We start from the raw sequence: 25,755 nt of genomic DNA, 5'->3' as shown, positions 1-25,755 counted from the left end.
ACCTCAGTGCTTCAGCTACACAACAATCAGAAGGTGAGCACATGTATGTGGACCTACAGCTGAGCCTGTAGAGGGGCTCGCACGTGTCCAATCACAGAAATCCTGCCTTGCTTCATTCAATTACAATAAATAATTATGCCACAAATCAAGCACAGATGCTTCAGGTTGTTCAATAATGAGTCAGCCTCATTTAATAACAATTATATTCTTTTATAAGTTACATACAGTAGCTGTACTTTTGTTCTTTCTCGCCCATATTAAAACCTAAACATGATGATGTTAAAACAGCGTTGGAGTTCTCAGACGTCACTATTGTTACTCATGCGGTGATCAGTCTCTGTTTTATCCTCTGCAGTGACGGAGCAGCAGCTACAACCCGTTTTTGCTGTTGTTATGAATTTAGAAATGGGAATCCTGTCATGTTTAATTCAGCGTGGACTCTAAAATAATTTAATACCATTTCCCCTGGGAGCAGTTGAGCTTTCTGAGTGTGAACGTCCAACACACACACACACACACACACACACACACACACACACACACACACACACACACACACACACACACACACACACACACACAGATCAGCACAAAAATGAAAACGCAGCTAAATCGAAACTCATTATCAAAACAAAACATGGCAACAAATGTGAAAATGACAGCGGTGGTCGTCTGCGTGCGTTCACTCTCAGCTCCACCCGCTTTTCTGCTCCGCTGTTCCTGAGCCATGAGGTTTTCGCTCTCTATGAAAATTAGCAGTTCTTTTTATAATGTGCATTAACGGTTTCAGGCGTCTCTGGCTGTAACGACGACCCCACCGCGCTTTGAATGCCAATGGGTGTTTTTCTCTGCCAGTTACTGTAAGACAACGCTTTCACTGAATCAGACCTGCAGCAGGTCGCCGTTTGTTGCGATTGTGTGGATAACCTGCCCGTTACATTAGCATATAAGCATCAGCATCGCCTGCCAGCGTTTGACCGCGTAGCCGAAACATAACGTTCGCATCAACTGGTGAAAGAAGCAGTTCTGTTTCTAAATGCGTTTTCTTTGGAATTTTAAATGCTCTGATGTTTCCTTGGCAGCCGTAGTGATTAATGTCAAACTGGCCGAAAGTTCAAACCCAAAACATTCCTTTATTAATGCTTTATAGGTGCATTAAAATGATTCTCCTCCAAAAAGAGCAGCTACAGAAGTGTCCCAGCCTGTAAATCTATAGCAGTTTAACCACAGCTGGACGTCCTAATTCTGAAGTTATATTTAGTACATTGTTCTTCTTGTGTATATTAAGTCCTTGTGGGACCAGTAGAGATCCATCTTGTCTTTCATTTCTAATAGCTAATCAGCCTTTTGAGGTGATGGTGACTGTCTCACAATCTGTAAAGCTTTGTATAACAATGTGTTAACGATGGAAAACCCACAAATATTCGAGTGTCATTCACTCTAGAGGACTTTTCTTTATATGAAAAGAATTGTCGTAACGTGTACCAGCCCCGCTTGGGGTGCTGTACATTTCCTGTGTACTGAGGGTGGAGGTTAAGGCAGGAGGGCATCGTGACAACGCGTAGCTAAACATCTGTCTGGGGTCTATTCCTGCTGACGGCATCGATGCAGCAGCTAGAAGTGGTTCGTCAGTGAACCTGCAGCTCTGCTCTGCCCCACGAGCTGCAGGCAAAGTCAGCCAATAAAGAAACAGGACAATTACACACATAACGAGCAACGCCTCCAGGAGAAATTAAAATTTAAACCGGGCCAGGTGTAGCTCCGAATGAGAGACGGAGGCGAAAGCGCCGTCAGGTGTGTGAAATGAGACAGAGGAGTGTGAGGAAACGCAATAAATAATCCAGCGCGGGTCAGATGAGAAACTTGGTATCGTTATGAGTTTCCATTTCCATCTTCCACTTTTGTCTTCTGCCTCAGTTAAAAGCAGCGACTGTTCAACTTTTTCATGTTGACGCCTCATGACTCCCGTCTGTTTCTGACGACCTTATTTTCTCTGAACTATAATTCGCAGGTCTTGAGTTAAGAGGCCTTTTGATCCAAATGATGTTATTAATCAGCACCCAGAGGAGAGGAAACACTGATGACCTTCATAATGAGGGGGCTGGAGTCAGCGTGCCCAATTCACCGCTCCTCTACCAGGCTGGCGCTTGTTCTTTTCTCTTCACTCCCTCCTTTTTTAATTCTTATTTCATTATTTTTATCATATTATTTTCATTCTTATTATCATTGTTGATATTATGACTTGTGTTCTTCTTTTTCCATTTTCATGGGCTGTTACTCTTATAAGTGGTTCCTACGGTACGTCTCAGAACCTCTGATCCCAGCATTTTGTCGGCTAACCTGTTTGATTGCTCCCTCTGAATACTGATAGTGAATTAACATGTGGTTCGGTTCCTTTGGCGCTGCTGTTTATCTGCAACCTTTGTGCTTGTGTCAGTGCTGGATGAAAGAGATTTGCAGCCTCGGTGGGACAGCGGGGCCGAAGGAAGGAAAATCTAAATGTAGGTGGAAAACTCTGCCTGAAGGCTCGAGGCTTGAATAGAGGCATGTCTAAAGCACACACACACACACACACACACACACACACACACACACACACACACACACACACACACACACACACACACACACGTGTTCTGGTGGCGTCCTTTACCACAACACAAGTGTAATCTGCCACAACAAAAGGAGATAATGTGGTCTCCTGATCCTCCTCTGGCCAGGCTCCTGGTCGCTACACCGTTTCCATGGAAACAGAGCAGGACCAGGTGACGGAGGCTGGCCACTAAAACAGACCACAGTGACCCGCCCAAAAACAAAACGCCGGGCACGGAGCGAGATTGGGGTTTGAAACTTGTCCAGGGCGAGAGGACGTGGCGCCGGCGCCGGTGCAGCTCGTCTCAGGCAGGCGGAGGGTCAGCGTCCGACCCCACCAACCCAGCACACAGGAGGGATGCTGTGGAGAGGCCTGCTGCCACAAACACACTCACACAAGGAAAAGTCGCACGCTGCAGCTGGCGGAGCAGCAGCGTGACCTGAGACACGTTTTAACCACTGCTGAGCAACTGGAATAAAATACGCAGCATTATATTTGCTCCGACAGAGTAACAGGCCCATTCATCACCTGCCTGCCTACCGGCTCATTAGTATAATTCAATTCATGCATGTGCACGAGGACCTTTGGAACGCCATTACCAGCGGATCCCTTCACGCCGGCCCTGTTGCTCCGCCGCCTCTTCCTCTCCTTCCTTCCTTTTACTTTTACTTACTTTACGCTTTGAGGTAGCGTTTTGTGAGTGTTTATGACCACAGTGGCTCCACACATTAGCTAATTAGGACTTAATGACTTTCCCCTGCAGGAAACAGTAAAACGCCGGTGGCTGCCTTCAGGCGGGCAGCAGGTGTGGGACGTGTTCCTCTTCTCCTTCTGCTCTCCTGAGCTTTGGCTCCGGTGCAGCTCATCAAGTAGGAGCGCCTTCGGACTACAACCAAGATCCTAAAAGCCCGCTGAATATAGATTAAAGTGACCTGCCGTTCACAATATGCTCACATCACCCCGAGCGTGAGCCTCGTGCACCTCGACCGTCTCCAGGCTCAGACCCACGGAACGTAAACACCTCCTGTTGTTGTTGTGGTGGAACAACCTTGAACCCGTGCGGTTCTGGCGTCCACGCGCTGGGTTCTCCTTAACAGTCAGGCTGCTGCTTCATTATTTAGTGTCTGAGTGAAGCGCTTGCTTTATTAGCTGCCAGTCAGTCTCCCTAATGACATCATTACCTGGTTGATGAGCAACAGGAGGCAGGTGCGCCTGCAGCCGCTGCTTACGAGCCAGGGCGCCGCATGAATAAAGGCAAACAGCGTGATGTTTAGTCCCCGTCACGTCTGAAAACACTAGGAACTACGCATCCCGTAATAAAAACACAACAGCCGCGCTGTTGCCTCAGAAAAACATCTGGCATCTTAGCACATGGCTTCACTTGTAAATGTCTCCAGACCCATAACCCCGAACCAGCCCCACATTATAACACATGTCTCTGTAGCAGCATGAGCAGCTCCTATAAGACGACGCTAATGCAGCCAGGAATAAAGAGAGTCAAACAGATCCCACAGATTCACTGGAGGAGCTGAGAGGGTTTATGAGGTGCTGTTAATTATCCTCAATCACTCTGTTAATGGACCGGCGTTATCGCACACCGGCTCTGTGGCAGCTCTCACTCACACTGAACTATGGGGCTTCAGTTTATAATTATTATTATGATATCAGCAACAATTACATGAAACGCCTTTTTTTTCTGACATCTGGCTGTTTTTGTCCTGTGATGGATTTTTATTGAAATGTTTTTACATTATCGGTGCGAGAATCAAATGTGTGACTCATCCTTGTTTCCTGCTGTTTTTAATTATCCAACATTCGATTTCACTGAGTTGCAACAACTCCAAATTACTCTTAGATCCCATTTCTTAGAACTTTCTTCATTCCTCTCTGTCATTATCCACCTTTCATAGACTATCCTTACATAATTCCTTCTCAGCCAGAGACCTTCGGCTAGTAATTATAAATCTTCATTCTGAACGGCTTAAAGCCACCAAGTCATCAAACAGCTCTGTCCTCTGCACCGCAAACTGAGCCCAAACCTATTTAGACAGAGGATTTGGCTTTAAAGCCACATGTTTGGTTTAAACATTACAAAATGCATGAAGTGGTGAATTAAACACTGCTTCATTAAGATTTTCACATTGCTGTGAATAATAAGGTGAATATGCATAAACATTATTATCTTTACTCTTATTTTGAAAGCGAGACGCAGCTGTTTCCCATCTACTCGTCCCAGTTAAAGCCTTGGATTTCAAGGCCGGAGCGAGTGATGGAAAAGTTTCGGGTGCAGCCACGGATAGAGAGGGCTCAGCGAGCGCAGCGTCTCCTCCACGCTCGCTGGTTCCACTCCCACGGGGACCGTCTGAAAAGCGAGGCGCCGCAGATAAACGCGCGCGCGCCGATAGCGGTCTCCGTCCGCTGCCTCTGTCGTCCCTCCGCATCCTGACAGCGCGTGGGTCACGGCAACGAGGGAAAAGCCGCCGCTGACAGCGCCCCCCCCCCTCGGTCTGACGGCCTCCGCATCCGCAGCAGGAGACCGGATTCCCCCGAAGCGTTATCAGCAGCGAGCAGCAGCGCAATTACACCACGACCTGCAACGGAAGCTGGAAGACAGTTTACTGGAGATTTGCATAACACAGGCCGGCTGCCTGTTTGTATCTGTGCTCCCTTTCTTCCTCTTTTCCGGTCCCCGCTTTATTCTCCGCTCCACAGTTAAACCCGTTAACTTGCATTACACGGAGCAAACGGATTCCCCCGCTGTCATTCACGCTGCTCTAATTTCCAACACTGCGGCGTTTCCGCTCGGAGCGGGTTCGTTTGAGCGGCGATTAGCGACGGCAACGCGGAGGAAACACGCTGGTTTTTCCCGAACAAACGGGTCCAGCCTCTGCCGGGTCGCCTGCGCCAACAGGTTCTGCTCGAGTTTGGACCGGCAGCACAAGGTTCGGGGATCCTGGTGAAATGCGGGGCGGTGAGAGCCACGTGGCCCCAGAGACCGCTAATGACTCCGGAAATCAAAGCGTGCGACGCGTTCTGCCGGAACCTGTTGACGGCCCATTACCGGGGAGGGGGAACTTGTTGGGCCTAATCAGGCGCGACAGCGGAGCCGCCACGGTGGACACACTCCACGGCGGCCCCCCGCTGGGGGCGTGGAGTGACATTCATGAGCTCCGTCATCCAAAACAGCCGAGTGACGCGGGGCGGCAGATGCCCCCGTTGATGCCGTTCGAGGATAGGAACATCTGAGCGTGTTTTAAAATGGAAAACGCTACTCGTGCCTGCTACCTTCACAGCTGCACGGAGGCCGGAGGTGCAGAAAGCTCCAGGTTTGTGATGCAGAACCCCCGCTGGCAGACGGTGTCCACGCGTGATTTTCAAATCGATTTTTAATCTCCCGCTCCATCGCAAACGGGATCAGAGCGGCCGCTCCGTTAAAACACTGGAACGGAAACATCATATCCGTTCATCACCAGCTGATCTGCATCAAGGTAAACATCAAGAAGCGTGCTTTTATTGTGGGGAGGTGACACTGATAAAATAAGGATGTGAAGCTGCAATAATTGCCGTGAACGCTCCTTCCGTGCTCTTTCTCTGGCTTCCTCCCACTCCCTCTGCCTTTTAACAGGCTTCAACGCGGAATGTAAAACATCGCTACTCGATGATCAAGTGGTGCAACGACAACCTGTGACCGTGACCGATCCTTAACTGCACTTCAGCGCCGCGCTCGCCCTCCGGCCGGTGAATGGGAGGCTGAGATTCACAGAGGACGCGCGCGAAGCCGCACGAGCACGGCGGCAGTAAAAGCCGACGGAGATCCTGTCTCGGGTTGGAGCCGAGGGACACGCGCACGAACGGGGATCCGGCTACGGAGTCAGAGGTCGGCGGATTTCACGGCGAAGCGAGTTCAGTTGGCGAAGGCGACCGAGTGGAGCGACGCTGAGCGGCGAATTACCATTTATTAAGCGGAGGAATGAGGCCGTGCGTTTCAAAGACTCGGGGTCAATTTAGTCTTTATTAATCCCTTCGAATAATGAATATTCAAATGTGTAAATGACATTCACATTAAATGTGTGGCAAATCAGAATGCTTTGTCCACACTGAAGCTTTATTGCTCAGTCTGTCTATAAATACCTCCACCACCGTCGCTGTGCTTTCAACCTGTCCAATTAAATCTTACAGTTACAGCAGCGAGGACTGAAACTTACCCCAGACGTCTTGGATTTTATAGCGATCAGGTGTTTTGTATGAATCCACTGTTCCAAGTCATTCATACAGTACACAGTTATCTCAGTCTGCCGTCTGCAGTGTCACGTGCCCCCGTGTTGGAGTTTGGCATGTTTGTGTGAGTGTTACTGTAAATGCACAGTTCAGCAGGAGGTGTTGATGAAGTCGCATCCATTTCTCTTTTATTATTGTTCCCGTTTCCGTGCCCCACATTCCCCGGTTCTTCTTCTCACCTGCATCTAATCCTCGATCCAGGTTTGCTAATATGCACTTAACTTAATCTGCAGGCAGTGTGTAAACGAATTGAAGCCATTATCACTAAGTGCTTTGACAACATGGACGTGCAAATTCTGGACCAAATCAATTACGTCCGTCATGAGGTGAACGACGCCAACATGAGAGCTCCTCAGACAGAATAGAGGGTTCACAGCAGATCTGAACCACACGTGGCTTCGTACCATAGTCTGGTGTCTGGAGGCTTTAGGATCACGCTGTGGGTGTTTCATTTGATGAGGCTTTCAGATGAGTGATCTGTATGTTGACATGCAGCTCACTGTGGGGAGCACAATCGTGATGCAGATCCGGTCGCGAGAGCAGCAGACGAACCCTCCGTGCTCGGCGCATGTGTTTGAGTTTCAATGATTAAGTAGCTGCATTACTATGCAGGACTGGTAGCAAGACTCAAAGATGAGGCGGGGGTTCCTCCGCTGATGTCTGAGGAGACCAGCGTTAAAATAGTGCTGTCTCTTCCATTCTCGTCTTTCCGAGGATGTTTAGGATGTAAACAAATGTGGGAGTGTGATGCTGCAGACAGGCAGACAGAGGCCAACTTCATTAGAAAGGAAGTTATTAGCATTCATGACCAGATGATAAAAGTTGTGGCTCCGTGCGACTCAGTGAAGCTTGAGACTGAATCCCTGTGTTTGGGGGGATAAGATGTAATGATATGAGGAAAATTAGCTGCCAGCAACCTCACAGATAGGGCCTCTTAAGCAATAAACAAATCCCTCCGTGGATCAATCATTTCCCTCAATGTATGAAAATCTAATGATGTATGTTCCAAATTACAGTTTGTTGCATTTTGATTAGAATTCATAGCTCAGAACAGAAGCAGAGCCCAAAATTGGCCACATACAGTAAATATCACCACGAGAGCGGGAGGGAAAAAGATGTGACAACTCTTCCGTGTGAATAGTGAAGTTATTTATTATCTGAATAATTCAGAATGCAAAAAGGTAATTATGATTTAAAAAGTGCCAGGTAGCTCAAATCTATATTATAGTGGAGTGAAACTGTGTCAACTTTACCCATGTTCAACAGTTTTCAATGTCAGGAGAAGCTTAAATAAATGTGTTGCCTCATTAATATGCGAACTCATGCAGCAGAGGGAACCAGAATTTAATTATCTGTTCCATATGGGGGAACCTGTGGTGCAGCTATGAAGTGAGTTCACTTATTTTCTACAATTAGGCTAATTAGATCATTATTTAGCCACAATTTCCATGCAATGTGTTTCATATCAATTTCCACGGGAAAAGTTTAGCTATGGGAAATTCTGAGAAACCAGCATTTCTTCATTAATGCACAGATGTATGCGGCAATGTGCTACTGAGTGTAATTGGATCATTAAGTCCATATGGAGCACTTTCAGTCCAAGTAATTATCCGAAATTTTCCATCTAATTTTTTGGCAGTTTAAACCCAAAAAAAGTAAAAGTGGCACATTAGGATGTTAAAGGGATCCTTCATGAGCTGCAGACTCGTTGTGGGATGGGTGGGAAGTCGTTGCTTAAATAATGAGCTTCAGACGCCCCGCTTTGTGTTTCCAGATCAACTACACACTTTGCTCTGACATGCATGAGCAATGTGTGCACAAAAACAGGGGCCTGTGTGAAATTAGCTGTGAGATATTCATGTTCCCGTTTGGAGGCTGTGCTTTTATTATCCGCCTGGAGGACGTTTGACAGTCCGGACACAAACTCTAACATGGGTGGAAACCGTGACATTTTTGTTTATGGCACAAGCGTTGTGTGCACTAAATCAATCTGTTGTTCTTTCATTGTCATGTTTTGTTTTAAGCACCTGGCCAGGATTTGAGCTGTACATACACTAGCCTCTATTGTAGCGTAACAAAAGCCCGCAGGCTAGCTTCCAGTTTCTATTGTCCTGATGGAGTGCACAGCGGCTCAGCCTGTGTTTATCATTTCCCATGCTGCCAGCGACTGCGCTGATATTAGCTTGGCCTTATCAGGAGGAGCCACAAAAGGCTGAGGGTGAAGTGGAGCGGATGCTGCGGGAGGAGATGCTCCTCGGGGGAGGCAGTTAATGATTGTCCCCACTGATGGAGCCTGACACCAGGCCCACGGCTCCACCACACCGGCCTCTCCGTGTGGGTCTAGTGTTGCCACAAGAATCCTCTCAGAGTCCAGATGTGCAACCGGCCCATTGTAATTCAGAGTAGAATGCTGGGCCGCTGGCTGCAAGGTCAGCAGATCAGGCGGCAGCGGCTGATATCAGATGGTGGTTCCTAGACAACCACAGCTGCTGCATGTGAAGTAGGTTATTACAGGTGTCACATTTACCCCTGGCTCTTGACTCTGGGACGCAAAGCATCGTCTAAAACACCTGCAGTGCCGTGGCGTCTCTGAGCTCAGAACAATTAACACAACATGTGTTGTGTTACATTCACTTCAATTCACTTCATACAGTTAAAATGAAAAGTCAAAAAAGTCAACATCGACTAATCTGAGGATTTTGTTGGGTTAATTGACGTAATTAGTTTTTAAATAAATGACTCCCCCTTCATTTACTTCAATTCAGCCTTCAGAATAAAGTTACATCAAGTGTGATGTGGAAGCAGAAACATTTCAAGAGCTGAAAATGGAAAGTAACCTCAAAGTATCTCAACTTTCTCACGTTGCCTTTGACCTTTTGATCCTCGTCTTAGATAAAGACCATTAGCGCCTATGACTCGAGAACAGCTCTCATTACTTTGTATTTATCTCTCCTTTCCCTTCTCAGCGTGTCGTACAGTAGCTGCTTTCCTACAAAACTGTGGCCTTTGATGTACAGAGTTCCTTTATCTACAAAGAAGGAAAGTTTGGCTCCTACAGAAGATGCACTTTAAAGCTGAAGTTCGCGCAGTTCCCTCCATGCAGATATTTTGGCTGTCATGTGTCTGGATTTTGAGGTTTTCACCTGTTCGGCTACAGCGAGTCGATCCAGACTTGGAACATCGTCAAGCGGAGGTGAGAAAGTCGGTGCATCCGTGACGCAAAGATGCAACACTGCTCCACTGGAGATGCAGAACATGCACAAGCAGACCTGGTTTGAATTATTTTTTAAGACATTCTGTGAAACAATGTTTGCAAACTAAGCAAAATCTGCTTAACGCAACCAGATGAAAGAGAGACCACACTCTTGGTAAACCGATGTCCCCAAGACATTTCTTGACAGCTCCTTCTGTTCTTCACATGCTGAGAGGATGCCTACAAATGTATAATGTCATGCAGCGACATGTATAATGTATAATGACATGCAGCTGTTTGTGGAGATCACCTGGGTGGTGACGTGATACAGAGCTGTGCACCTGCAGGGCGCCGTCGTGTGCCTTGTTTGCCGTGTTTCTGCGTGAATCTGTCTGATCCCTGTCCGTCATCCACACCTCTGCAATACGGAGGCGTGACTCTTAGCCAGTCGACAGCTACGGATTTAACTTCTCCTCAGAACATCTGGCGCTTTAAATCAGAAAACCAATCGGAGCGTTGGTGGACTCCGTCCTGGAGGCTGCTGGAGAGGAAAATGCCTCTGCAATGCAGGCGGCGTGAGCGATAGCTAATACATTTCTTATGCATTCCTCTAAGGGCACATATTTCTGTGTGGATCTGATGCAGCAAGAGCTGTCAAATTGCAAAAGCACAGGCCGGAAAACAGCAGGGGAAAAGTCAAAATGCCGCCACTTGTGACAAGATGGAAACTATTTTCACAGAAGAAGAAGAAAGGAAACCATTTCCTCTGCCTGCTTGGCTTTGTGTTCAGCTTTTCCTCCACCAGGATATGAAAAAAGCCTATTACCAAGGCTTAACCCAGACTGACAGGCAGATGGCATCTGATTAGATTCTAACACTCTGCTATCTTTGCTGAAAATCCACACGCAGCAAAATAAAATTTGGTTGTCACTCTGTTTTTAGAAAATATTGGCTGATATTTGTTTGCCCTGAAAATAGGGAACGTAAATACTGAAAATTATAACTTTGGAAATTCTTTTAGAGCGGTTGTGTATATGGACTGGTGACCTGTCCAGGGTGATCAGCTCCAGCAAAAGACCCTCACAAGGAGCGAGGGCCCAGATAATGAGCAAGTGAGTTATTCTGGCAGTTACAATCATTAAAAAGCTTCTAAATGTCCAGATATCATTGAATGTGATGTTGCTGAGGACGCACAGTAAACAACAGTGCACTCTAAATGCAATGATGCTGACGATTCCCATGGTGTGACAGCGTCTGATTCTTATTAACACTTATAGATGTTAGAATGGCCTTGAGTTTTATTTAAAATATTTATTTTAGGCTGCAGACGACTGTTGGCCGTGTACCAGACGCAGTGCTGAGCTTCAGCAGGGCGCAAATGAAAAGCGGCGTCCGTTTCACTTACAGGTTGGGCTTCACAGACGAGCTTTTACTTCTGCCCCATTAGATCGCACCAGAGCAGAACCTGAGACAACCACCGGGACCGCTGGGCTGCTCAGGTCCCCGTCTGGAGGAACATCGCAGAGGCTGATAGCATTTAGCTGAATCTGAATAAAATATCAAATGTCTCCAGTGAATTCATTTAAACACGATTAAAATCAGCCTAGATCCAGCTTCATAAAACAAAACTAAGGCAGACTGATTGATTTGTGTTATAATGAGAATTCTCATTATTTTTTTTAAGTGTTTCTCTGCACAAACACAGACGGCCTCAAAACTACATTTAGACAAAACTGATGTTTAACATAAAATATGTTTTGAGGGAAATGTAACTGCAACTCAAGTCTGATGCCATGGATCAAATGTTATGTGTTACACTTATTATGCTTGGCAACGATGAATAATAATCCGCCCAGCAGGCGTTTTGCACAAGTGTGATGTGAGTAAGTGTTCAGATAAGTCTCTGCCCCTGGAGAACATCACTGCTTCATTACATGAGTGCTGGTCATTTATAACTTCTCAGGTTAAGGAACGATTTTACTTTGGCTTCATTTGAAAGATGTTGTTTGCCCCGAACAAACGGCATCATCTGCTGTGTTGTTGTGGCTTCAGGCAGACGCACCCGTGCATGTGCTGACCAGCAAAGACGCGGTCGCACTGACATAGGTCCCACTCGTGGTCAGCGTGAGATGAAAGACGGGGCCGACCACATGGGCTTTATGCATTCATCTTATACAGCTCTGATCCATCTGAGGGTTTTGATTTAGCTCTGAGTCTTTGAAATGAGACGATCATTATTCTGCTTTTTGCTCTTTATTATCCATTATGGGAATATTTTTCCCCTGTCTGCTGCAGGCCGCTGCCCCTCTGTTTGACATTTCTATTAGAACTTGTCATGTGGGCTGACCGGCTTCTCAGCAGCGCAGTGAACTGCAGACTCAGAGCTGCTTTACGCGAAATATGGCATATCAGACCATCTTATTACAACAACGAAGCGATAGCGCTTGAATTCATTATCTTCTGCCCAGCGCATCACCGTCCAACACATCGAGCGTGTAGCGCGTGTTCAGTCGGCCGCTTTGATTTGTCTCTCGCGTCGCCTGATGCAGACGGATGAGGAGGCTGCCCTCGTGTTCACCAGCCATTTGTTTGGAATATCCTGCAGCTGATCAGGAGGTCGTTGAAGGTTTAATATATCAACACTGCGGTTCCTGGATATTTCTGTCACAGCTGCTCATTGACATTCATTTTTTGTAGTGGCAGTGTTATGGCCCACTAATAACCGCTGCTCTCTGCCCTGCAGCCTCCAGACTAGCCTTCCTCTATCCATTAATAACTGCCAGCTGCTAGTCTACTGTACGTCCACTTCCACATGTCTCGCTTTCTGAATTTTAATGCACTAAAAGCAGTGATAATTAAGTATGAGCTACTTTATTATTTTTATTTCTTGAGTCTCCAGTCCTTGATATTGCGATGGCACAAAGAAGTCGTCAGAGTTATGATGGAGATCCAATTTAAACCAAGTCACGTTCTTGGGTTGACAGACAGTGCAACTCTGACGCGCACATTTGAGTAAAAAAATATCAAACTGTGAAAGAAATATTCCACTTCTTTGATGAAATATTTAATGTGCAGGTCAATATTTAAATGCATGTCTGAAGGAATGATTTATTTATTGTTGCGTTCCAGACTCTAACACGTTGCCTTGTGAATTAACAACTGAGTAGCTGAATAGTGAATATTAAAGGGAAGAATTGCAGGTGTTGGCAGCTGTTGATGTTTAGGCCTCATATCTGCAAACCACCATCACTCGGGAACACAATGTAGGGAAGGAAAAAATATCAGATACTGTGTAGTGGCTTTTGGCTTTAAAACATACTGTAAGTTACAGACTTTTACAGTTATTCCCCCAGTCCAAACACAGCAAAACTCAGTTCACGATCATAGATTTTCTGTCTTTTTGTGCATTCACAAAATATCCAGATCACAATAAACACTGTCTGCAAGCTGACTGGAACGTATTAAAGCACTGAAAAGTTTATTGTCTGTATTTCTTCAGCTTTTAGCCCACAGTTTCCGTGTAGCTGTTACCGTTGTTGACCTGTAGGGGTCACTGTGCAGCCTCTCGGTCCGCAGGAACGAGCAGCAGACACGTGACCTCAAACAGGAAGTAAATAAACTGCGTTCCCGCGCACTCGAGACCGTTCAAGGAGCTTTCCCAGTCTTTGCGAACAAAATGGACGAGCTGTATTTGGATAACATTGACGAATATGTGCATGACCACAACAAGATAGTGAGTGAACGCATGAGGCGTTTTGTTAGGCTAACGGAAAGATGCCGGGGAAACAGCAGTTGAATTGCGTTCTGAAACCTGCCTTTCTGATGTTTGCACGATGACATGCCAAATTATGCGTCCAGCAGAGTGTAGGATAAACATCTGTATGACGTGTTTGACTGTCGCGGTTGAATCGGCTTATAATTCATTTTTCTAGTAACACGTGTTTTCCCTTAAAACATAATCTCCACGGCTAAAGGCGAAGAGCTAGCGTTAGCTTCTCACTGCTTTTAAACCGCCAATAGCTGCTCTTATAAACATACATGTATTTATTTGGCTTTTATGAAAATCAAATGTACTAATCAACCACAATCTATATATCATGTTTCTCCTGTCGTCTTTTGTGTGACCAGTTAAATGTGAACCTAAAACACTTTTGTTCTGTGTAATAGGTGACATATAAGTGGCTGAGTGTGACTCTGGGTGTTCACGTAAACACAGCAAAACAGTAAGTGTAACTCTATCCTAACATAGTTTTTGTCTCTTGATGCAGTGAATCAACACCAGTTTAATTAAAGTCGGTAATAATTCAACCATTAAGTAGAGGAACAAGACACAGAAGTAAAAAAAGGCCTGTTTTTAGGATGCTCTACCATTACCTGGATCACAAGAGGAAGGAGAGTTCAGCTCCTCTTCACGCCACCTATCTTGTGTCTGGGAGATTTGAGGACAATGGGCAAACTGTGAGTCACACTATGAATTGCTGAGACATTATATAGAATTATTTGCATATGCAAGCTTTTCACTAAATTTGAGATGTTCTTGTTGTTTCAGAGTCACAGAGTGTCACTTGTCAGAGAGGACCAAGTGGAAGGTGTGTAAACTAGACATCCGCATTAATCGTTATCAGCATGTTTGTTTGTTTTCTTTCCATTTTATTTATTTATTTGATATCTGTAGTAGAGCAAAGCTGTTGCACATTAAGTGTTTTTTCTTTTGTAGATGTCAAATCCAAGATGAGCCTGATCGCAAGTGTCCATGTCTACAGTGTGCAGAAGGCTTTACTGAAAGACAGCAGTACCCTCTACAGCGTAGACTACGATGCAGTAAAAGACAACCTGAAGAACTGCAGTAGGTGTGTGTCATTATGATGTTGTTGGTTGCCTAAAAATGGACAGTAGTGTGTCTATTGACTCACTTGAGAGAAATCAGCAAGCCATTTCATTTAAAAAAAAAAACCTCAAACAAGCAATTTAGACAAACCTTGGTAATGTATTGAATGGTTATTTTTGTGTTTACACCACTTTACAGTTTGTGTGCATATGCTTTTGTTTAAAGATACAGTGCGATTCGCTGTGCCAGTGCAGTGCCCATGTCTTCTGTGGAAATGCAACGCCCTCCGTCCCCAGAACCTGAAAGTAAAAAGTCAAGCATGAATGGAGAAGCTCAAAAACCTTCTACCAAGTCTCAAAAAGGAATCATGGGAATGTTTGCAAATAAACCCACTTCCAAAACCCAGGACAGCAGTAAAGAGATTAAATTAGGACCGAAAGATGATACACCTGAGGTATGACCTTGTATTTTCTTTAAATAAAAATAACAGACAAGTTTCTATTAGTAAATTTTGTTACCTTTTTGTATTATAGGCCGATGCAACCAAAAGCAAACCAGCTGGGAAGGCCAATCCGATGTCAAACTTCTTTGGGACTCAGTTATCAAGTGAGTATCGTTGGCAGTGAGTTACAGTTGCTGATCAAACTACAAGTCACTGCCATAACACCAGCAGTCATTTAACGTCATCTCTGCATAGTTGCTCAGTACACCCTGATGCAAGACAGGGTGTACCTATCTTGCATGTACTCTCTCTACTGTTGAGGCTATCTGTGTGTTGGCTTTCTCATGACCAATTTCTGGCAGGGAACCTGGATCATTAATGTTGTCAGTCCAATACTTGTAAGCTTATTTCAGTGGCTTGTGTTACCTGCTAAAACCCTATGCTCTTTTCTTTTAGAGAAACCTGACAAAACCATCAAGGTGGAGGAGGCAGCTCAGTCACCCACAGCAGAGCAGAAACCACAGACGAGTTCACAACCTGAAGAAAAACAAGAAGCTGCAGTGGAGACACAAAAAGACACAAAGAAAGATTCCAGGAGGTGTGTGTTGTCTTGTAGGTTTTTTTTTCATCATAAATCTATTTACTTATGTTAAAATGCCTCCGTGTGAAGCAAAACCAAGCGAATACAGGATTCTGACAGCGAAGAGGAGAAAATGGAGAAGAAAAAAAGGCGACGGATTAAGAAACCTGAACCAGACAGCAGTGATGAAGATGGTGAGTAATTTACTTACATTAATACCACTCAAGTTGTATTTTGTTTGCATAATTTCAAGTGTCTCATAGGCTAATTATGAAATCTGGCAAAGTTTAAGAATGTGAAATGCATTAAAAAATATTTACTGCCTTAAAAAGTAAAGCAAAAAAAAGAGCTTCTTTAGAAACTCATCACTTCACAATAATCACTTCTGCATCTTTTACAGTCATCCCAGACTCTCCTCAGCAGGTAGAAACAAGTCTCAAAAAAACAGCTAAGACAGTTTCATATTCACAAGTAAGTGCTCAGTGTCAGTGTTGATAGACGACTGTACATCATTTGCTTTTTTTATATAATGTTTGCTGCAATGTTCCTAACAGATATGATGTAAAATATTTGGTTTTATTACACAGCAGGTTCATTCTGAAATTAAAACAAGGAAGCGAAGACGAGTCCTGAAACATCATACCTTTCAAGATGAAGAAGGGTGCATCGGTATAAAACACACTGATAAATACATGCTTCACGTTTGTTGAATGTAACATGTCATAATCTCACTGATCAAGGCAGAAGGAGAAGTTAGAGTTTTTGTGAATTTACTACTTGTGGATAATATATTTTTTTCTTCACCTCAGTGACAGAAAAAGTGTACGAGAGCGAATCATACTCTGAAACTGAGGATGATGCTCAACCCACCAAACAAGCTCCAAAGGATGTCGGAGCAGCGAAATTACCTGCAAGTCAGAAGGACGATGAGAAAAAGAGTCAGAAGAAAGCTTCAGCAAATGCAAATAAAGGCTCTAAACAAGCTTCAATTATGGGATTTTTCCAGAAGAAATAACCGAAGACGTGATTAAACACTTTCCTGTGACCCGAGGAACAACAAGCACTGCTACAGACTGTCTGTGATCTGAACTGACTCTCAGCTGTTCATTTCAGGGTGATACGTACTTACTGTATTTTATACCAGTACCTGTTTAGGATGTTAATACAACACCAACATAATAAAAGTTGTTGAAAACTGAAAATAAACAAAGTAGGTGAGCTACACTTGTGCTTTTATTGTCATAGTGTCTTTACTGCATGTTTTAAAGCACTTGCAGCACTCAAATGTATCTAACTGTTTAATCAGTGCAAAAGGGGCTCAGAGTGAAAGTGGTGCATTTAGTGGATCTGGGCCACATTTTGTAGTTGCGGAGCTGATATTTGCAACAAACAGATTAATTTTTCTTCATATTCTTTAGGCCTTTCCTCCCAAATAGTAAGTCAGATTGCATTTGGAGCGGTCTCTGGTAATGTGTCTGTTCAATGTTTAATTAGAGAAAACATTTTTAATTCTGCTCCGTCTCAGAGGCAGAAAGGTTTTAATCTTTCAATGAATAATCTTTACTTGCATGCCTGGCGTTTTGTGTACTACACTTACTGATTTCAAATGAATTTGCTCAGATGAATGTTTGCAGTTTCAACTCACAAATTTAATGTATTAAAACTCATCAACTAATAGCGGTTTGAAGGGTATTATCACCACAGTCATAACGCATTAAATGTCAATTTGATTTCTTTTAGCACTTTAAGAAGGTAGACAGCTGTTCAGTTAATACATCATCTGCCCTAGTTGTTCCCGATGCCCCTGGTTCCAGAGAAGTCCGCTCCTCTCTCAGATTTCCATTTTCTCTCTGCCAGGCTGGATTTTCAGGATGACAGAGAATGGTCAAGCGCTGGGAGAAAGAAGACAGACATCATCAGACAACATCATAACCAGCTAAGCTCTACTGAATTAAGTAGAATAATATGACTGTAACCTCTCTGAGGGTCCCTGGTGTCCTCCACATCTTCCCAGCCGCCCACAGCGGCACCATGAGCACAGAGGAGAGCATCATGGCCCATCCCAGCGCGTACGCCCAGTCTGGGTAAACGTAGGAGTCGTTGATCCTGAGATGCTTGTAGTCGACCAGGTACAGGATGAAGGAAACCTGCAGAGATGGGCATTACAACAAAATGAGGAACAGGTGCACCTTTGCAGTTGGAAATGTGACGGAACATTAATGTTAAATCTCTTCGGTCTCACCAGGGTCAGCAGAGGAACAACGTATTTCCAGCAGAGCTTGAAGAAAGCTGGTGGTCTGTGACTCGTCATGTCCTCGATGATGATGCAAACACGGTCGGCACCTGTTGGAATTTCAGATTTCATAATATATTATATGATTAACATATAGTCTGCGAGTTATATCTTTTTACTCACCAAACACCCAACATACTGCCAGGCAGTGACACACCGTCATGAAGTCCTGGCAGGCTCTGGTGCAGGCGTAATAATCAATGAGCTGGAACACATAGATCCCTCCCTACAGCACAGAGATGCAACGGTTTAATAGCCAATTACACAGGAAAAAGATCATTATTATTATCTTGTCATTTGCTTACCTCAGTGACCAGAATAACATGAAAGAGGAAGCAGCACGAACAGATGACGAGGACAAAGATCTCGTGCCTCACAGGTGCACGAAACAGCTTGGGAAACATATCGCTGACGGATGAGACGAGAGTTTCTACATTCACGAACTGAAATGAAACAGGCGGGTGGTGTGATTCCAGCGTCTACCTTTAAACATCGCAGTCATCAGTACAGTGGTCTTACATGTGTGTCAACGCTGAGCAGAATGAGCATCAGGAAGAAGCAGACGGTCCAGAACTGGGGCAAAGGCATCAGTGCTGTGGCCTGAGGGTAAGCGATGAAGGCCAGACCCGGACCTGTGCATTACACAGGAACACATGCACACTGGAAACTCGTGTTGACGTGTATTTGTGAATGCGGCGGGTTTGGAGCCACGCGGTACCTGACTCGGCTACGTTGTCCACACTCACGCCCTGTTTCTGAGCCATGAAGCCGAGCACAGAGAAGACGACGAAGCCAGCGACAAAGCTGGTCCCGCTGTTGAGCAGACACAGCCAGAAGCAGTCCCTGCAGGTGCAGAGAGGAGAAGCCCTCACTTTTAGTCTCCAATAATTAAAGAACGTCTTATCTCTCACTAGCCACTTTATTAAGTGCATCAGTACAGTCTAATTTAATCCAGTACAGTTTAACTCTGCTCTTTTACATCCCACCTGACCTTGTTCTTATTCGAGCTGAGATATGCATTGTCCCCAGCAAGCTTTTATACGTTACCTGTTAAATTAAGCAATATGTCGGCGTGTTTGTTTTAGCCTTACAGGTTTATCTTTGGCTGCGGTGCCGATACTGTAGCCAGCCATGCATCAAGCGCACACAGGATAACATCCACAGGTGCTGGTGTATAATTTACAAGCAGCAGAAAATGGTACATGTATAAATTAGCCCGGAATCTTTACATGCAGTGTGTCGCAGAGTCAAGGTTTAATGTTCCACTCATCTCACATTCATGTGTTTTCCTCCTGCCAACTCCTGTGAGCTTTGACTGTTCCGGCTGTGGACCAGTGATGGCACGACACAGAACCCGAGGTCAGGGTTCCACTTGCCTGTAACAGTTGTTCTTGTAGTCATTGTGGCTGCCGAGAACACAGACGGTCCCGATGCTCAGGCTGTAGGAGAAGAAGATTTGAGACCCAGCCTCCAACCAGACCTGCAGTGTGCAGATAAAACAGGTACGGCGTTACAGTTTATATAATGGGCTTGATCAGATAGTTCGTAACAAACACAAGTATAAAGCCGGTGACCTCCAGGTTGGCCAGGCGGTGCACCTCTGGGTACAGGTAGAAGTAGATTCCCTCCCACGCTCCAGGTAGAGTCAGGCCCCTGATGAGCAGGATCAGCAGCATCACGTAGGGGAACGTGGCCGTGAAATACGCCACCTGAAAACAACGCTCACATTTAAGCCAGTGTCTTTAGATTTTACATTTCCTACAGCGTTCCCACTCACCTTTCCAGAGGATCGGACTCCTTTCCAGATGCAGAAGTAGCAGAAGACCCAGCAGGCCAGAAGACACAGCGCCAGCTCCCAGCGGACGCTGCCCAGCTGCTCGATCCCTGACGACATTCCCAGCATCCGCCGCCTGGAACGCCAGGAAAACAAACCGAGCGGAACCGGCATCATGCAGATTTCACAGGCGCTAACTGGTGTCACAGCTCACACACATTTTTGATTCTGTCAATATTAAAAGAAACATCACTGTACTTCTCAAAGTTCAATCCTAGTTTGATGGAGATGTTTTAATCATTAGCTCATGTGTCGTTTGTCTGTGAGAGTTTATTTCGTCTTCTTATTAAACTAAAGCAACTAAAGAAAGTCGTTGACTTATTTTCATGTGTCCCAGATGCTTTACACGATTCATGTTTTGATCCCTATACATTTCCTATGAACTTTGATACAATGATATAATCACGAGTGCAGATTCATGTCCACTGCATAAAAACTGCAGTACTAGTTTATGGTTCATTATTAGTTAGACTCACTCCCAGAATTCGGTTGCAGCAGAGGTGACGTTGGTCTGATTGGTTGTCAGATTTGGTGAAGATGAGGCGTGAAGACCCAGGCAGTTGGCTGTGTTTGGGAATGAATCACAACAGTTGTTGTGAGAAGGATGCATCAATACTGCAGTGCGTCTTAAAAGCTAAAGAAATCAGTTTAACGGTGCTGCAGGTTGAACCGGGCGGTTCGGACCTGTGTTCCAGGTGTTGTCGCAGTGGGCCCAGGGCAGCTGGGAGCTGAACGAGAACGCCAGGTAGAAAAGAGCCCAGACCTCGATCAAAACGTAGCTGAAGTCGTAGAGCTTCATGATGAGAAATCCATATCCAATACCTGGAAGAGCAATGAAGTAATGGGGGTTTAGGCTCTTTTGTGACTCAGTTTCTTCCAGCGCCGCTCACCTTCTGCCAGTGGACACAGTTTCCTCCAGTAGGTGATGAATCCTTCCTGGGTGTACTGGCCACATGAGCTCTCCAGCAGGAACAGAGGGATCCCACACACCAGCGCAGACAGAGTATACGGCACCAAAAAGGCTCCTGAAGTGAACACAACCTCAACCTTAAAAAGGACCAAAGACACCAGAGACGTTCACCTCACACCAAAACGTTGCTCCTCACCTCCACCATTCTTGTAGCAGAGATAAGGGAATCTCCACACGTTGCCCAGGCCAACAACATTTCCCACAACAACCAGAACGTATTCGGTTTTACTGGCCCACTGTCCTCTGTCTCCGGCTCCTTTTCGGTTGTCTTCTCTCCTTTTGTCTCTGTTCATCTTACAATCAAATACCTCCAAAACCTTAAACTCTGGATTTAACTGCTGAGAGAGAGACATCCCTCATAGCGCGTCAATCAGCAATGAAGGTTCTTAGTAAAGTTAATAAATAATAGGTTTCTTTCATAATAGAAGATGAGGTAGAGATTTAGATTAAGAGTGGAGACGGGGGAATATTGTGAGAAACGGTTTGTGTGCAGACTCGTTAGTCTGTTCATTCCACAAAACGTTGGGGATTTTGTGGTTGTATTTTTTTATTTATCATAAACAAAATGAGATCATGACATCATTGTGCTTCACATTAAAGATCTGCGTGTCACAGTGACACACTTCGTCAGGTACAAAGCGACTGGAGAAGCAGGACGCTGCTGGAGGACTCATCCCATCCAGCTCGAGTGAGGAGCAATGGGAAACGCAGCAGAGCTCTGAGGAGCGCTGAAAAGCCGGCGAGGAAACGAGATCTTTTCATTCCAGTTCCTTTATGTGTTGTAAGTAGCATGACGCATATGACGGTAAATGTCACCATAGCAGTTAGAGACAGACGACCCCCAACGCTCGCACTCACAGAGGATTAATAGGTTCACCTCATGCTGAGACTGTGCCAAATATGAGAAGGCGTAATATAGAGGTGTCACTGTAAAACAGTAGACATGAGTCAGACGTCACAGACACTGGCCATTGTTACTGCAGGTACAATCTATTTCAACCTAATCCAGCGACTCTGACATTAATTCCACTTCTACGAGGTTATAATTATTTAGTCCTTAAGTTGAAACTGTCAGAAAGGAGACATTTCCACTATATGTAACTTAGAGTAGGTGCGCAAATTTCATTGCTGTGTATTATATTATAAAATGAATGAAGGGACAAACAAAAATGATTCTAAGTGAGTGAGTGACACCTGCGTAATTTGCAAAATATAACTCAGATGACACTTTTTCACTGTGATGGAGACGTTCACTTAGTATGAAGGGATCGCTGTAAAAAGCCTGTATGACGGCAGGAATGAAGCATCAGGACCCCACGTTAAGAAGCCACTGCAAATGTCTCCAGTTCCACACTTGTGTCTTCAGCCTTTCCATTTTCCACCGGTCTGGCTGGATCGTCAATAGGACGGCAAAGGATTGTCAGACGCTGGAAACCCAGACAAAGCCGTCACAATACAGTAACTATGGGATTAATGCTCAAACCCTTCTAGTTTTAGGATTCCTCCCTAATGCTGACCTCTCTGAGGGTCCCTGGTGTCCTCCACATCTTCCCAGCTGCCCACAGCGGCACCATGAGCACAGAGGAGAGCATCATGGCCCATCCCAGCGCGTACGCCCAGTCTGGGTAAACGTAGGAGTCGTTGATCCTGAGATGCTTGTAGTCGACCAGGTACAGGATGAAGGAAACCTGCAGAGATGGGCATTACAACAAAATGAGGAACAGGTGCACCATTGCAGTTGGAAATGTGACGGAACATTAATGTTCATGTTAAATCTCTTCGGTCTCACCAGGGTCAGCAGAGGAACGACGTATTTCCAGCAGAGCTTGAAGAAAGCTGGTGGTCTGTGACTCGTCATGTCCTCGATGATGATGAGGAAGCGGTCAGTACCTGATGGGAGTTCAGAGCCTCCGTCAACTTCATTTACATGTATTGTAAATATTCATCAAAACATAATAAAAAGTACTGTTATTAAAACAGTAGGATACGTTAGCTCCAACGTCTGCTTTATTTTCTAATATTTGAGCCAAAGTCATTCATGAACGGTTGTTTCTTATTTAAGTCATATTCGACAATTGGCACAGATGACAAGTTTCTAAGTAAACAAAAATCTATCTACATATCTTGATCATATAATTGAATTGTTCTCACCAAAAACCCAACATACTGCCAGGGACTGACACACCGTCATGAAGTCCTGGCAGGCTCTGGTGCAGGCGTAATAATCAATGAGCTGGAACACATAGATCCCTCCCTACAGCAGGAACAATGTAGGATTCATTTATAATTACTCATTTTTAATCATTGGATCTATTTTATCGGTGTGCTTATGAATATGTTTACTTAATGTTGTTTTACCTCAGTGACCAGAATCAGATGAATGAGGAAGAAGGACGAACAGATGACGAGGACAAAGATCTCGTTCCTCATCCGCGCACGAAACAGCTTCGGAAACAGGTCGCTCACAGAGGTGATGACACACTCGACTGTCACAAACTGGGAACAAAGGAAGCGGTGTGATTCCAGCGTTTACCTTTAAATGTCGCAGTCATCAGTACTGTGGTCTTACATGTGTGTCAACGCTGAGCAGAATGAGCATCAGGAAGAAGCAGACGGTCCAGAACTGGGGCAAAGGCATCAGTGCTGTGGCCTGAGGGTAAGCGATGAAGGCCAGACCCGGACCTGTGCATTACACAGGAACACATGCACACTGGAAACTCGTGTTGACGTGTATTTGTGTATGCGGCGGGTTTGGAGCCACGCGGTACCTGACTCGGCTACGTTGTCCACACTCACGCCCTGTTTCTGAGCCATGAAGCCGAGCACAGAGAAGACGACGAAGCCAGCGACAAAGCTGGTCCCGCTGTTGAGCAGACACAGCCAGAAGCAGTCCCTGCAGGTGCAGGTAAGACACACGACAGCCTTGTTTGCACTGTTTCCTTTATGAAGTGCTTACTTAAACAAACAGGACACTAACAAAGCCACCCTCAATTCAGAAAATGCTAATGTGATATTTACTTAAACCCACTTGTAACAGTTGTTGTTGTAGTCATTGTAGCTGCTCAGAACATTGAGAGTCCCTATAGTCAGGCTGTAGGAGAAGAAGATTTGAGACCCAGCCTCCAACCAGACCTGCAATGTAAAGAAATGCACTTTCATACAAAATCCAGATGTGTAATGTACATAGCAGAAAGTCCATTTTCCACCTCTAGAGTGAATTAAAACAATGACGACTAGTTCATATAAAGCCGGTGACCTCCAGGTTGGCCAGGCGGTGCACCTCTGGGTACAGGTAGAAGTAGATTCCCTCCCACGCTCCAGGTAGAGTCAGGCCCCTGATGAGCAGGATCAGCAGCATCACGTAGGGGAACGTGGCCGTGAAATACGCCACCTGAAAACAACGCTCACATTTAAGCCAGTGTCTTTAGATTTTACATTTCCTACAGCGTTCCCACTCACCTTTCCAGAGGATCGGACTCCTTTCCAGATGCAGAAGTAGCAGAAGACCCAGCAGGCCAGAAGACACAGCGCCAGCTCCCAGCGGACGCTGCCCAGCTGCTCGATCCCTGACGACATTCCCAGCATCCGCCGCCTGACAACAGGAGACATACGTCAAAGAAATGAAATCACAATAGTAATCCGACAATAGTTTACAGTTCATTATTGATTATACTCACTCCCAGAATTCAGTCGCGGCAGAGGTGGTGTTTGCCTGACTTGTCAGATTAGATGAGGAAATTTGAAGACCGAGACAATTAACTGTGATGGGTAGTCAGAAAGATGTTAAAGAGATGATGTACAGTACAATAATACTACATTAGTATAGAAGGACCAATTGAATAGATTGATTTTTCAGTATAATGGTATCAATCATATTATAGAATTATTTACAACATATTATGTTATGCAATGCAAATCTATTTACAATCCATTCAGTGCTAATTAGTGCTGGAGTCTGTTCTGACCTGTGTTCCAGGTGTTGTCGCAGTGGGCCCAGGGCAGCTGGGAGCGGAACGAGAACGCCAGGTAGAAAAGAGCCCAGACCTGGATTAAAATGTAGCTGAAGTCGTAAAGCTTCATGATGAAAAATCCATATCCAATACCTGGAAGAGCAATGGAGTAACCGTGGTTTAGGCTCTTCTGTGACTCAGTCGTAACGCTTTCTTCCAGCGCCGCTCACCTTCTGCCAGTGGACACAGTTTCCTCCAGCAGGTGATGAATCCTTCCTGGGTGTACTGGCCACATGAGCTCTCCAGCAGGAACAACGGGATCCCACACACCAGCGCCAACGCAGTATATGGCACCAAAAATGCTCCTGGAGTGAATCCACAGATGTTAATTCACAGCTAGATATAAAAAAGCACAGAAGTCTGTAATCCTCACCTCCACCATTCTTGTAGCAGAGATAAGGGAATCTCCACACGTTGCCCAGGCCGATCACATTCCCTGCAACAACTAGGATGTATTCTCTTTTACTGGCCCACCTTCCTCGCTCTCCAGCTCTTTTTTGATTTTCTCGTACCCTTATTTCTCTGCTCATAGTGAAGTGAAGTGAACTTGAACTGCAGCGTGTGGACCACTGCTTTCCTGTGATGCCTCCTCAGTTTGACTTCATCCTGCTCTCGAGACGCATCATCCTTGTCCCTGGAGGATAAACTAGTCTTTCCAGTAAACTGTGAGCATCTAGTTGTGCAGAGCACACTATGTTTGCTTGGTCAAACAAAGTAACACTCCGGTGTAAAAA

The 25,755-nt window shown here is 45.2% G+C and overlaps 3 protein-coding genes and 1 long non-coding RNA gene across 4 annotated transcripts; 2 read left to right on the top strand and 2 right to left on the bottom strand.

Moving 5' to 3' along the window:
• Positions 1–5,960: 5,960 nt before the first annotated feature.
• LOC114844551 (uncharacterized) lies at positions 5,961–7,194 on the top strand. The gene is made up of 2 exons (XR_003783737.2): positions 5,961–6,081; positions 6,219–7,194. It is a non-coding gene; the product is annotated as an uncharacterized LOC114844551 (long non-coding RNA).
• Positions 7,195–13,641: 6,447 nt separating this feature from the next.
• Positions 13,642–17,138, top strand: pold3 (polymerase (DNA-directed), delta 3, accessory subunit). The gene is made up of 12 exons (XM_029131975.3): positions 13,642–13,797; positions 14,232–14,287; positions 14,423–14,522; positions 14,614–14,653; positions 14,782–14,914; positions 15,118–15,346; positions 15,426–15,498; positions 15,791–15,932; positions 16,005–16,108; positions 16,315–16,385; positions 16,502–16,583; positions 16,724–17,138. The coding sequence occupies exons 1-12, from the start codon at positions 13,741–13,743 to the stop codon at positions 16,927–16,929; spliced, it is 1,293 nt and encodes a 430-aa protein (XP_028987808.1). The 5' UTR covers positions 13,642–13,740; the 3' UTR covers positions 16,930–17,138.
• A 153-nt stretch (positions 17,139–17,291) lies between these two features.
• Positions 17,292–21,304, bottom strand: LOC114844761 (sodium- and chloride-dependent GABA transporter 3-like). The gene is made up of 14 exons (XM_029132349.3): positions 21,148–21,304; positions 20,932–21,066; positions 20,726–20,863; positions 20,518–20,605; positions 19,985–20,117; positions 19,782–19,916; positions 19,584–19,687; positions 18,926–19,050; positions 18,727–18,839; positions 18,513–18,650; positions 18,331–18,433; positions 18,157–18,257; positions 17,891–18,061; positions 17,292–17,806 (listed from the first exon to the last, which is right to left on the bottom strand). The coding sequence occupies exons 1-14, from the start codon at positions 21,302–21,304 to the stop codon at positions 17,651–17,653; spliced, it is 1,797 nt and encodes a 598-aa protein (XP_028988182.1). The 3' UTR covers positions 17,292–17,650.
• Positions 21,305–21,550: 246 nt separating this feature from the next.
• LOC114844760 (sodium- and chloride-dependent GABA transporter 3-like) lies at positions 21,551–25,609 on the bottom strand. Its single transcript, XM_055503559.1, has 14 exons — positions 25,395–25,609; positions 25,192–25,326; positions 24,977–25,114; positions 24,689–24,770; positions 24,471–24,603; positions 24,268–24,402; positions 24,040–24,143; positions 23,780–23,904; positions 23,581–23,693; positions 23,370–23,507; positions 23,163–23,265; positions 22,801–22,901; positions 22,529–22,699; positions 21,551–22,438 (listed from the first exon to the last, which is right to left on the bottom strand). Exons 1-14 carry the CDS (start codon positions 25,549–25,551, stop codon positions 22,331–22,333), a joined length of 1,743 nt encoding a protein of 580 aa, XP_055359534.1. The 5' UTR covers positions 25,552–25,609; the 3' UTR covers positions 21,551–22,330.
• Between the last annotated feature and the right edge of the window lie 146 nt (positions 25,610–25,755).

The sequence above is a fragment of the Betta splendens genome, chromosome 17, assembly GCF_900634795.4.
Source record: "Betta splendens chromosome 17, fBetSpl5.4, whole genome shotgun sequence".
NCBI classification, from domain to species: domain Eukaryota; kingdom Metazoa; phylum Chordata; class Actinopteri; order Anabantiformes; family Osphronemidae; genus Betta; species Betta splendens.
This window is presented reverse-complemented; position numbering and strand designations above follow the sequence as displayed.